Here is a 12,491-nt window from a genome sequence, read left to right as displayed (position 1 = left end):
GTGGGGAGTCGGGGGGGGGGGGAGACCACCTTCACCAAAACACCTGAAGCATCCCAATGTGTTCATGAGAGCTTCTTTACCCCCGTTTTCAAAAAACACAAACGGCATGGGGGGGGGGGGGGGGGCAGAGGAGAGGGGAGGGGTGGTGCAGTTCCTGGACCTTCACACACACAGCAGCGGTCATTCTGCAGGCGCCTGCTGCAGGTGATCACTCAAAGTTCTGGTTTAAAAGATTTGGTTTTATAATTTGAACCTTTTCAGCCTTTTGGGTTCATTAAATCTCTCAAATTCTGCTGCCCTCCAGTAGTTTAATATCTGTTGTGCTCATTTACGACTTCATGCTGGACCTCATGCTGGACCTCATGCTGGACCTTATGCTGGACCTCATGCTGGACCTCATGCTGGACCTCATGCTGGACCTTATGCTGGACCTCATGCTGGACCTCATGCTGGACCTCATGCTGGACCTCATGCTGGACTGCATGCTGGACCTCTTGCTGGACTTCATGCTGGACCTCATGCTGGACCTCATGCTGGACCTCATGTTGGACCTCATGCTGGACCTCTTGCTGGACCTCATGCTGGACCTCATGCTGGACCTCATGCTGGACCTCATGTTGGACCTCATGCTGGACCTCATGCTGGACTTCATGCTGGACCTCATGCTGGACCTCATGCTGGACCTCATGCTGGACCTCATGCTGGAGGACCTCTCCTCGTTACGTGGATTCACTTCTCTTTGACTCCTCACTCCTCTTCGGCCGAGTTCTACCAGCAAGGGTTCGCTTAACCTGAGGTTTTAATCAGAGTTTAGAAAAAATAGGTTTCCATGGAGACAACAAGGGCTACTGGCGTCTAGTAAAAGCTCTCTGTTTGATCCCCAAACAATAGGATAATAGGTTTTACGCCCACGTGATGCAGAGTCGTTGTAGAGAGCGAACAAAAGAACATTATGAAAAAAAAATCAATAAAGGAAGACTCGCTGGTTTCAGGTAAACACAGAAAAGATGCAGAACTCACTTCTTCAGGAGTCCTGGTCGTATTCCCTCTGCTAGAGATGAATAAAAGGGCCTTTTTCAAATAGCGTATCCCTGCTAATGAACTGTTCATTTCACTTAATGGTGCATAATGCTGATGAGCAACAGGAGCTCGGACACCTTGGGTTCTTTTTCATTCCTAACCACATCTCTGCAGCCCGGGTAGAGACATTGCCATATGACCTAATTATCTCTCATTAGTGGCCTCAGTAATTACAGGCCTCTTTTACAGCTCCATCTCCTCCGCCTCACAGGGGAGGGGGTTTCAATTAGGGCAGCTCTGCCCGCCTCCATTTCACGGCTAAGCCGCACCGCCACACCTGTGCAGCCGAGCAGCAGGCCGCCCGCCACCGATGGAGCTCTCCACCCAAACAGGACAAGGAGGGGGGGGCGTGTCTTCTAATCAGCGAGACGGCCCGGAGGGGAGGTGTCTTCCTTCAGTCCAGGAGAACGATAACCTTCTCTGCATCATGAAAAATACATGAGGAGAAGAAGAACAACAACAAGAAGGTGTTGCTGGGCGTCTACCTGTCACAGGTTAAAAAAAAAGCATGTGGAATGCAAAGCGACAGAAAAGGCACAGGCGTAACTCAGAGGGGGGGGGGGGGGGGGCGAGGGGGGGGGGCTTCAGGTTGTTGAGCAGCGGAGGAATAACTCCACCACTCACGCTTATCATTTATCTCCCACTCCGCCCCCGGTGATAAATCAGTCACCTTTAATTAACAGGCGGGCGGGAAACACCAATCAATACTGCCGATGAGAGGGGGGGGGGGTAATTAACCCCTTGTGTTCGCAAACCGTCTCTACAAAAGGTGAAATTGAAATTGACTGAGATTACGCATTGTCGGCTAATTGCGGCTCCTCCGGCGGGTGAAGGGGGGGGGGTCGATTAATGGCCGCTGTCGGGACTCAGTGGGACGAGGTCGTGCCACAGCGGAGGAACAGGTTCCTCCTGGTGAAATCAAAGGATTAAAGGAGACATACAATATCAAACTAATATCAGACTGTCTACAGCAAAGGCTGAGAGTCACATTTAACGGCAAAATCAGTTTTGAATTAGTGGGTTAAAGTTCCTTTTCAATGATGCAAAACGATGAAAAAAGTAATCGGGACCAATATGATGTCACCAGTTAGGTGGAACATCTCATTGTGAGCTTGGTTAGTATTAGTTGGTTATTCCCAGCAGTAGACACAACTACTTAGTAGATGGCCACATGAAGCTAAATAGGCTAAATGGTCTAGTTCTTCATTTAATTTAAAAAAAAGAAGAGATTTTAAATGTGTTCTCATGTTTCATCAGAATCTTAATGAATCTGTCTTCAGGTTTATATTCCAGGCTGCAGACGCGCCGACCAATTAGTTTACCTCATTTTGAGCCTCCGGCGCCGCGTTCAGCGCTGACTCCTTCAGGCAAAGTCTGCAGAAATGCAGATTCACCGCAGTTCACAAAGGCCTCAGAGGAGATTTGGACCGGGCCCAAACCTCCACATTTAATGGACTCGTGGACTCTGAGGAACCGTTAGTGAGAGTTTAGCTCCGATTCAGCCTTCTCTGGACTCCCCTCCCAGACATGCTGAGCCCACGAGGCACCATGACGTCCTGGGTTCTACTCCCACCTTTAGACCTCTGTGGCATCTACATTCTACACTGGCCTTAGAAAATGGGTCAGAAAAAAAGAAATCGTTAAAAGACTCACATTCGGTGTGTGACCACATGACATCAAACTCTTTGAAACCTGCTTTAATGAGCGAGGACGCACATATTTCTCCTCTTGAGTAAACGAGCAATCAAATGTTGCTGTCCACCCGCAGCCATGGAAAGGTGATTCGGGGGGGGGTTTGATGGATGACGGCCACATGTGAATCCATCCATCCTCCCCCCCCCCCCCCCCCCCGCTGTCGGGACACAACATTGAAGCGTCGTGTGAGCGGGAAAACAGCAGCTTACCTGGCTGTTGTTCTGCGGAGCGCAAACATCAGTCAGGACTCCCGAGGCTCCTCTTTGCGCCGCTGGTGTTGCGTTATTCAGCGAGAACAGTGGCCGTTTCTACCTCGCCATTCTGAAAGCTCGTCATCAGCGCCTCCGTGTCTCCCGTTCTCTCACGTTCAGGTGAAAGCAGACAGATGTTTACTGGTGAGAGAGGTCCGATAGAGAGGGAAGAGCTCTGTGAGGACCAGGTAACAAGATACAAAACCCTTTTATATATATATACTGTATATATATACAACTCAGCTGCTGTTGACTAAAACCTCGAAGTAAAATTTGGCAACGATGAGGCCAGATGTTGAAGAAGTAGGGTTATCTGGATCAAAGCAGCCCACGTGATTCCTCAGTAAACGAAATGAAGACATTTCTGTGAGTGAGACGTGTCTCCAGAGACCCTCCTGGTCTCCCTCACTGATGGATACATCCTGCACCCATCCACACATTGTTGATTTTGGAATAAATTGCACACTGAATCACAGGTGGCCCGCTTTAAAAAAAAAAAAAATCAGTCAAAACCGTGTTCCCATGATGCAGCAGCAGCCATTTCCAAAGAAACTGAAACGCATCAACCCGCCCACGCGTAGGTAATGATTAAGCTGCCATTAGAAATGAATGCGGCCCCCACCGAGCCTCCTCAAACAGCAGCGGGTGAAAGGAGCTCGCTTTGAGGAGGGGGTGGGGGGGGTGGGGGGGTCCTGGGTGACTGCACGGTGCTCTCGGCTGCTCGTCCCCCCCGGTGTGACTCCACTGACCCACTTTCCCTCCTCTGATTGCCATCCACCCCCCCCTCCCCCCTCTTTAAAACGCCGTTACTGTGCACAAAACGCGGCGGCGGGGGGGGGGGGGCTTTAACGTGAGAGGAGCAGAGTGTGTTTATTCACTAATTAATAGTTCCTCTGCATGGACACGACTTGTTTGGCTCTTGTATTCGTGGGGCTGGATGCAGATCCAGAACTAAGTGGCCCTCAAGGGGACCCGAGGACGCAGTCGGACCCCCCCCCCCCCCCAAGACAACGAGGAACAACAACATGTAATGTCCATTAGTCAGTAGAAAGTAGACTGATTCGGGGAGATTTTGATGCATTTTGGTCGATTTTGATCAAACCAACTGGTGAGTACTTCTTCATTCATGTAAAGCGAAACCCCCCAAATGTGAAAATGTAATGAAACGTGTGCAGTGAGGCGGTCGTGCTTTCGGGTATTCTCCCGTTTCTCATTCGTTATCTGTGCTGAGTCAACACTTTACTGGCACGTCTCTCCTCTTTGGCGTCTTTTGTTTGGTGGAAATCACCCCTCTGAATGTGCAGGTGTCACAGTCCCGCCTCAAGGAAACATCCAATGCATCGGAACTCATTCAGGAAGCACATTCACCACATATCTTTCCTCTCTCAGGAGTCGGAATATTTCGAGAGGAACGTAAAATTAAGATGAGACAAAAGCAGTAATTCAATGAGAATAAAGTCATAATATTTATATTTAATTACCAAATATAATAAATTCAAGGAAACTCCTCCACCGATAGTGATGGCAATTTATCTATTCATCATGAGGATTACCTTCGCTAATGATTATTTCATTGCTGCCTGTTATAATTATATTTTTTATCAGTATAAGTAATTAAATCCTTGCTTCCAATCCTGAAAAAAAAAGAAAAGGAGAAGAAGGCAGCGTTGCACTGTGTGGACATCCTACATATTCAGAGGACACGCCTTCCTTCTCCTGCTCCCCCCCCCCCCCCCCCCCCCCAGGGACAAAACCCCGCTCACTTCCTGTTGTCCTGCCGCTCTTCTCTCCGCAAATGAATAATCCAAGTTCTCTCGTTTCAATCTGGAGAGCAGCCATTAATGAGGCCCTTTAGCGCGTCGAAGCCGCTGATGGACTGCGGTGAACCGGCGTCGGGGCCCCAAAAAGCTGCAGGCGTTCACGCCATTCATATTTCAAGGGGCGTGCAAATTGACTGGTTTCGCTTCCGCGAAGCAACTGAGAGAAGCGGCGCCCCCCGAAGATCCTGTGACTTCAGGAAATGTGACGGGAACCAAAGCGGCGTCACAGAGAGGACCGCATGGAAGACCAAGCTCTCAAAAAGTTCTGAAAAGCTCCATTAAAGAGGCGTCCGGTTGGAGGAGGAGGAGGAGGAGGAGAGCGAGGAGGAGGAGGAGAGCGAGGAGGAGGAGAGCGAGGAGTAAACCTACAGCGACGACTCTTAATGGACGTACGGCTTGGTGTTTGCGTGGGAAAAGGGATTCGACCCGTTAACCCTCCGGGAGACAAAACACGGGCCTCACTGTGACATTTCCCATTAAAAGAGTCCGCCATCCCACGGAGATGTAAATGTACAGGAGGGGGGGGGGGGGTCGTAACGTTTTAGGGCCGGTCGCCGTGTGCTCGATGTGATCACTGCCATCATTACGATGATGATGTAAAAAAACGCCATTAACGACCAATTAGGTGCGTTGAAGCGGCGGCGGGTTTCGGGGGGGGGGTTTTCCTAATGAGCTCGTGGTTAAATACGCCGCTCGGTCAGAAGTCCGGGGAGTTTTTTTTTTTTTTTTTTGGAGTGAGGAGAGCATCCGTCTGTCTGTCTTTTGGTTTTTAAATAAACGGCGAAGAATAATCCGGCGGCCGCCCTGGCAGATGGCTTCCTGTTTGCCACGTAATGCAGAGCACCACGTGGCCTTTTTCTCCGTCTGGGTTATTTTATCACTCGGTTTATTTACTGATCAACAAATCAATTTGTGTGTTTGTGTGTTTGTGTTGGGGCAAAAAAGGAAATAGGAAAGATTTCATTTATTTTCTGGTTGTTGTTGCCTTTTTCGTTTATAACGAGCAACAAAACCCACGGAGGAATCTCACCGTGCAGCAAGCTCAGGAAAGAATTGATTTGCATGTACAGCTAATTGAGTTGTTTGAAGTGGTGGGGGTTGGCGGGGGGGGGGGGGGGGTCTCACGCAGACGAGCCCTACCTTAAGACGCCTCAAGATCTGTCGAAATGTTGCTATTTTTTTTTCAGCGGCTGGGGAGGGGACATGAAATAAATGGCTTGAAATTGGAAATCTAAGAGGATTTGAGATGCTAAGGAAGAACATCTCTCTTACAAGGGGGGGGGGGGCGGTGTGGGGGGGGGGGGGGGTAACGGCAATTCAATTCTCTCCGAGCAAATGGTTGCGTGTGCGGTGGCTGTTTTTCAGCTGTAACGTGCAGAGGTGCAGCAGACAACCCACGCGGAGAAGAAGTGGCGGCCCAGTGGCGGCCCAGTGGCGGCCCAGTGGCGGCCCAGTGGCGGCCCAGTGGCGGCCCAGTGGCGGCCCAGTGGCGGCCGCGTGTTAAGCCCGTGAGAGAGGCGCCTCCCGCGTTCCTCGACCTCCCCGGCAGAAACCTCCACCCGGCCTCCGCCTGCCGGGAGGAACGTTTGAAAGTCTCGGGCCGCACGCATGAAAGGTGATTGAAATTAAATGATAGACGTGGCGCTCTGGGTATTTTCACGCCCCCCCGCCTTGACGGAGGCTGAGGTGAATAAGTCGTCAGGCGGCGTAGAGATTGGGGCATTGTGTCCCATTTCATCCATTCACCAGTCGGGGAGACATCTAATGAGGCGGGAGAGGGAAATATTAAGAGGAACGTCCTTAAGCGAGACGGAGTCTTCAATAGCCGGCCTCCAAATTCAATGAGTCAAAATGAGTCTTTGTTGCAGCTTCAGGCCGGTAAGAGGGAGGGGGGGGGTCGGGAGGGGGGGGCACAAGGCATGAAGAAGAGCCCGAGCGAGTGATGTGAGATGGACTGTGACAATGTCAGCTTGGGTCTGCAGACGACGAGTGAACGCGAGGGCAGCGGGGGGGTCACATCTCGCCGAGGAGAAGAGAACCTCCCCGGACCTTCTCCTCCTGCTGCATCTGCAGTTTGACCCTTTGCCCCCCCCCTCGAGAAACTGGGAGAAACAACCTCCATCTGGTTGTGTTCTGCTCGTTTGTCGAGTGGTTGAAGCTCAAATCGATCACGTTTGAGTCACCGGACGTTACAGAAGAAGTGGAACCAGGGTCATTGGAGAAGTCGCTGTTCTTCGTGTTCGAGGCTTTGAAGAACCTCCTCTGGTCCTGAGAAGATTTTTTTTTTTTTTTCCAGAACCTCGGCCCGAGACGTTGGACAGAGGGCATCTTTCTCCGAGGGCTGCAGGTGGCACCGTTGTCTTCCTCTTTGAACAGAAACGCACACGACAATCGGCGGGGGGGGGGGGGGGGGGGGGACGAAGGAGAAACCGTACACTTGACATTTGCTCGTGCATTTCATCAGACGTGCAGCCAGACACCGACTTCCTGTGTCGGCGCATCTCTAATTAGAGCTAATTCACACACGCGCGTGAAAACAAGCCCGGCGCCCGTTTGTTTGATGTCGCGCAGCTCATTTTTAAAATTGTTTAAGCTTTTCCTGATTTGGTGGATCGGTGCTCTGGATTCATGGTTTGTCACCCATCGGCAGACTGAGGCGACACACTGCCCCCTAGTGGGGACGTCCCCCTGTGCAGGTTCAACCGAGTGACGTTAATGAGGCCACGTAACCAAATGTGCTCAAGTGAAAAAGGGGACAGTTTCAGTACTTTGAATTCTGTAAGGAAAGAATATTCCAGGTAAGGTGAGCAACTAGGGAGCCCGACCTGGTAAAAGAAAGACCTTCATTTCCTTTTATGTAACTGGAAAATCAAGAGTCTATAACCAAAATATTTTTGCTTCAGCAGTTACAGGATTTCTCTCACTGTGTGTGTGTGTGTGTGTGTGTGTGTGCGCGCCAATGACTGGCCCCCAAAAATTTGTGATGTCATAAAATAATTTAATGGGTCTACGATTGAATTCAGATTTAAGGTGAGAAGCTTTTCCACCTTCAGCCGACGGATGTAGAGACAAGCTTCTCGTGTCATTTGCTCCGCTTCATTCCGCAAAGTGAAGGTCAAACATCTCACGTCCCAATGACAAAAACTCTATTTTGATAAAATGCGTTTGCCAAACGCTGCTCGCAAATAATAATCCTCTTTGGAAGGAATCGACTTACGAACATATGAAATAAGTGTATTTTGAAAATGGCACTGAACACTGCATCCCCAAGTGAGTGACCTGATAGTTACTACGGCGATAAGGCGGAGGTGAGGACGGAGACACTGTGGACCCGAGTGGGCTAAACGGTGCAAACGATTCCCCACTTAACCCCCAAACGTGTGGCCCCTGGAGTCGGGATACTTAAGCTAAGTGGTGCCGGCAGGAAGGTCGTCACCTACGACCGCAGAATTACACCATTTCACAAGAATGACACCGGAAGCATCTTCAAGTGACGATTGACCTCATTTTTGACCGATTCTACGTTAAATCGAGCTACTCGCCAACATCCCCGGCTCCATTTACCACGTTTTATTCCCCATGTGACACACACACACACACACACACACACACACTAAATCCTTCCCTTGTGTGTTCTGTCATTTTTAATGAGTGTTCCCGGGGGGTCCGTCTTTTTGGAAAAACGCACCGTCTGTCCTTGATTGCAGAGTACGCAAGTTTCAAAGAAAACGCCTTTGGCGGTGCTTAAAACTATTTTTTATTTATTTATCTTTATGGAAGATCAAAGGAATTGATGTTGGAATCCAGACAGATTCTTTCTAGCTTTCCAGCAGGAAAAGGGGACGTTTCCGCGGAGCAGCGGCGCCCAAACGGCGGTGGCGTCTCTTCAGAGCTCAGAGCGACACAAAGAGGGTTCGGACTGAACCGTCCTTCATGCAACCCACGGAAAACACACAGGGGGGGGCCGTTTCCCCCCCCCCTCCCCTCACCGGGAACAAAAGGCGTGTTTCTGAGGTTCCCAGTGAAGCACGGCTTCCCCAAGGTCACGCTGCGTCATTGTCCTCGACAACCCCACGCCCTCCTCCCCGGGTTCACTTGGCCGCGTAGGCCGCCGCTTCCTTCTCCAGGCTGTGGGCGAAGCGGTGGTTGAGGAAGAGGAGCTGCCCGTGAGGAAGCAGGCGGCTGAGCAGAGCGTCCACGCGGTTGCTCCTCAGCAGGACCTGGAGGGGCGATAACAAGGAGATCAACACGCGTTTATTCAAGCATTCGCAGCAGGGGGGGGGCGGTCGTCGGTGGCTCACCTCGCTGCCTTGGCCCAGCATGTGCAGCGACTCCAGGCAGTGCCGGGTCAGGTTCCGCAGGGTCCCCTCGGCCAGCAGGAGGTTCTCGTGGGGCTCGCAGACCAGCGTGAAGCCCAGGCTCTGCACGGCCAGCCACAGGGCGCTGGTCTCCTCGGGGAAGGGGTCCCCGGCCCTCAGGCGCACCGCGCCGCCGTCGGCCTCCTGCAGGGCGAGCGCCTCATCGCCGGGCGCCGCCTCCACCGGCGGGCGACCCGAGGCCTCCCGGGACAGCGAGGCGGCGCCGTGGACCTGCCTGAGCCGCAGGGCAAGGAGAAATGGGGAAGATGCAATCATCTCGATCAGGATTAAGATTAGACCATATGCCAACAGTATAAATATATATATATTATTTGATCTACAATGAAGAGAAGACAATGCTTCGCTTCGCTTGATCTCACAGTGCAGAATTTTACCAGCTCAAACACGTATTAATAAGTTGTTTGAGGGCTGCTTCTCCTTCAGGCTGGAAAACAAACATGAGAAATACACAAATAAAGCATCACATTGTTGTGATTACTTGACACGAAGCCGCAGAAAGTGATTCTTTGCTTTTGACAGCAGTAATCAGCAGTTACAGGCTGCCGTGGGGGAGATGAGAAAAACACACACACACACACACTGTGAAATAAATCCCCTTTCACTGAAAACAAATTAGGCGAGGGCAAAAAAAGATTGACAGCCTCCACCGGCTTTGTTTGATGCTTTTGACGTTGTGTGCAATCAGGGAATCAGCAGGACGCAGGAGGAGGTAGAGGTAATACAGCGGGACGCCGGAGGGGGGCGCTGTTCTTCTCAAACGTAAAAAAACAAACAAAACAAGTGAAACACCTGAAAATAGAAGAATCAAGGAAGGAATGACATCGCTCTCCTGCATTACCTGCACTGCACATCGGGGGGGGGCAGAGAGTTAAAAGCCGTTAACAACCACCCACCTCGCCACCACCATGATCGTCTCCTTCTGCAGGACTCGCCTCTCCTCGGGGCTCAGCTCCCGGTTCCGGTCGGACCAGAGGCCCACGTCGGGACCGAAGACCCGGGAGTAAAGCACGCGGCTCTCCCCGGGGCCGAGAGAAGCGACCGGGCACACGGTGTGGATCAGGAAGCAGCGAACCATGCTGAACGTCTCGCGCACCGTGTTTACAAACCGAGCTGCCGATTGATCACTTTCGGGTTGGTCAGCTGACCGCTCTTGGTAACCGTTGCTGTGCGTTGTCTGGGCCACCAGATGGCGCCCTGGTATTATATTAATTACATATTATATTACATCGTAGCAAATCATATCAGATTAGATTAAAACCTAGAGATTTATGTTTATGTTTTTATCTAAAATGCCAGAAAATTAAGATAAAAAAGACAATGCAATTGTGAAGCTGCAACAAGGGAATTCTTTTGTCTTTTCTTCTTAATAAAAGGAACTAATTGTGATCAGCTCGACCTCAATTGGATTAGAAGGAACCGAGAGACTGAGCAAGTGTGGAATTGTGTAGATGTTCACAGGCTGAGTGAGAGATCAGACCACAGATTGTTTCGGGGGCAAACAGAGGCAGCTGTTAACCCAACAGCTGCTGCGGGTCACGCTTCTTTACTCTGAGAGGCCCCGCTCTGTGTGTGTGTGTGTATGTGCTATTGTGTGTGTGTGTGTGTGTGTGTGTGTGAAGAAGTGACAGCGAGGGGAAGAAAAGAAATAACAGAAGACATTCACTCCACCGTCCTTTTGACCTCCTCGTCCTCTGCACCATAGGACCCGAGGCAGCGGTTTTACATTCTACATTTAGATTTTTTACATTCTCTGCGTCCATCAGGTTACATTTTTTGAAAGGGATAGCGATGTCTGTCTCTGCCCCACTTTGGTCCCTGAAGCACCTCAGATATTGAATTTAATACATTCATGGTCCCCAGCAGATGAACCTTAGGCCTTGAGTAGATCAAAAACTAATGAGATTCCTCTGTTCACGCTATGCTAACTAACGACCATAGCTTCACGTCATCTGTACCATCACAAGACTCTCTGCAACCAATTCTTTTGATCACGGTCTGAACAGGAGGCCTAAAAATACTCAACTACTCTTCACCTGAAAAGGTGTGGACAGGAAGAAGCAATCGCTCACGCCTGGTGTGATGATTAACCCACAGCTCGCTGCAGGCGAGTAATGATCAACCACAATCAGTGTGAAAACTCAAAGTGAAAGTGAAGCCAGATTTCGGCATGTCAAAGTTCACATTTTGAAAAAGCAGAGGTGCGTAGAATTTATGCAGCATAAAAAAAGGTTTACGCAAGTTTCGCTGCTGTTGAAAACACAGCAGCTGACTAAGAACAACAACAGGATGTGGGCGAAGGGGAGGGTCCACGGCTTTGAAATGAAGGAAGCAGAAGACAACTACCAAAAACATCCTGAATGTGTGTCGATATCATCTCAGCCTGCAGAGGATGTGCACAGAGCAGAACAAAAGAACCGTTTTAATCCTCCATAATATTTAAGAAGACAGTTCATACAGCACCGCCCCCCCCCCTGCCGCCGCCGCCCTTCCTTTAGAAACCACAGAGCCGTCGTCGTCAGTTTACTCTCGATGGGGGTTTCAAAGGTGACACCCCCGGGCCGGAGCTCTGTGAGGCCACCTTTGAATGAGCCAGGCAGCTGCCTTCAGGACCCCGGGGTGGGGGGTATGAAACAGGACAGGCCTGGGGTATAGAGGGGGGGGGGAGGTTGCAGGGGACTGTTGGATTTCAATCCCACTCCAGTGAGGACAGGCCTTGATGCTAATCATGATGCTAGTCGTGCTAGCCACGATGCTAATCATGATGCTAGTCATGCTATCCATGATGCTCTCGATGCTGCTGACTCATCGCAGGTCTCTGAAGCTGGAAAATAAAAAGAAAAGCCACGAGTTGAAACTTGCTCGACACCAGGAGGAAGATTGTGTCTCGATGAGCAGCTAGAAGCCATTCTCATGTCTTTATGAACCGGCCGTCGGTTAGCCTAGCTTAGCATAGGGAATGGAAAGAGTAAAACAGCTGGCCTGGCTACGGAAACCAGTCCTGATAGGATTAACTAAAGAATACGTGTTACTAAGAAAATCAATTGTCCCCACGTCGGCCGAAGCTACGCTAATTGTAGCTTTATACGAGATTCAAACGTCTCGTCAAGCCAATACGCATCTCATGAAATGTCACTGTGCCTTTAACTCGAGAGAAAAAGAATGGACAAAACACTTAAGACTCAACATCCCAAACTAGTTTTTATATGTATTGATTCAGACAAACAGCACACATTAAGGGTCTATTTATTGAAGCCCGCGGCTCGTTT

The 12,491-nt window shown here is 50.4% G+C and overlaps 1 protein-coding gene across 1 annotated transcript; it reads right to left on the bottom strand.

Annotated features, from left to right (window-relative positions):
• Nucleotides 1-7,797: 7,797 nt before the first annotated feature.
• On the bottom strand, nucleotides 7,798-10,374 carry ap5s1 (adaptor related protein complex 5 subunit sigma 1). Its single transcript, XM_037485917.2, has 3 exons — nucleotides 10,119-10,374; nucleotides 9,148-9,439; nucleotides 7,798-9,066 (listed from the first exon to the last, which is right to left on the bottom strand). Exons 1-3 carry the CDS (start codon nucleotides 10,298-10,300, stop codon nucleotides 8,938-8,940), a joined length of 603 nt encoding a protein of 200 aa, XP_037341814.2. The 5' UTR covers nucleotides 10,301-10,374; the 3' UTR covers nucleotides 7,798-8,937.
• Between the last annotated feature and the right edge of the window lie 2,117 nt (nucleotides 10,375-12,491).

Source organism: Pungitius pungitius, chromosome 14 (assembly GCF_949316345.1).
Source record: "Pungitius pungitius chromosome 14, fPunPun2.1, whole genome shotgun sequence".
NCBI classification, from domain to species: domain Eukaryota; kingdom Metazoa; phylum Chordata; class Actinopteri; order Perciformes; family Gasterosteidae; genus Pungitius; species Pungitius pungitius.
This window is presented reverse-complemented; position numbering and strand designations above follow the sequence as displayed.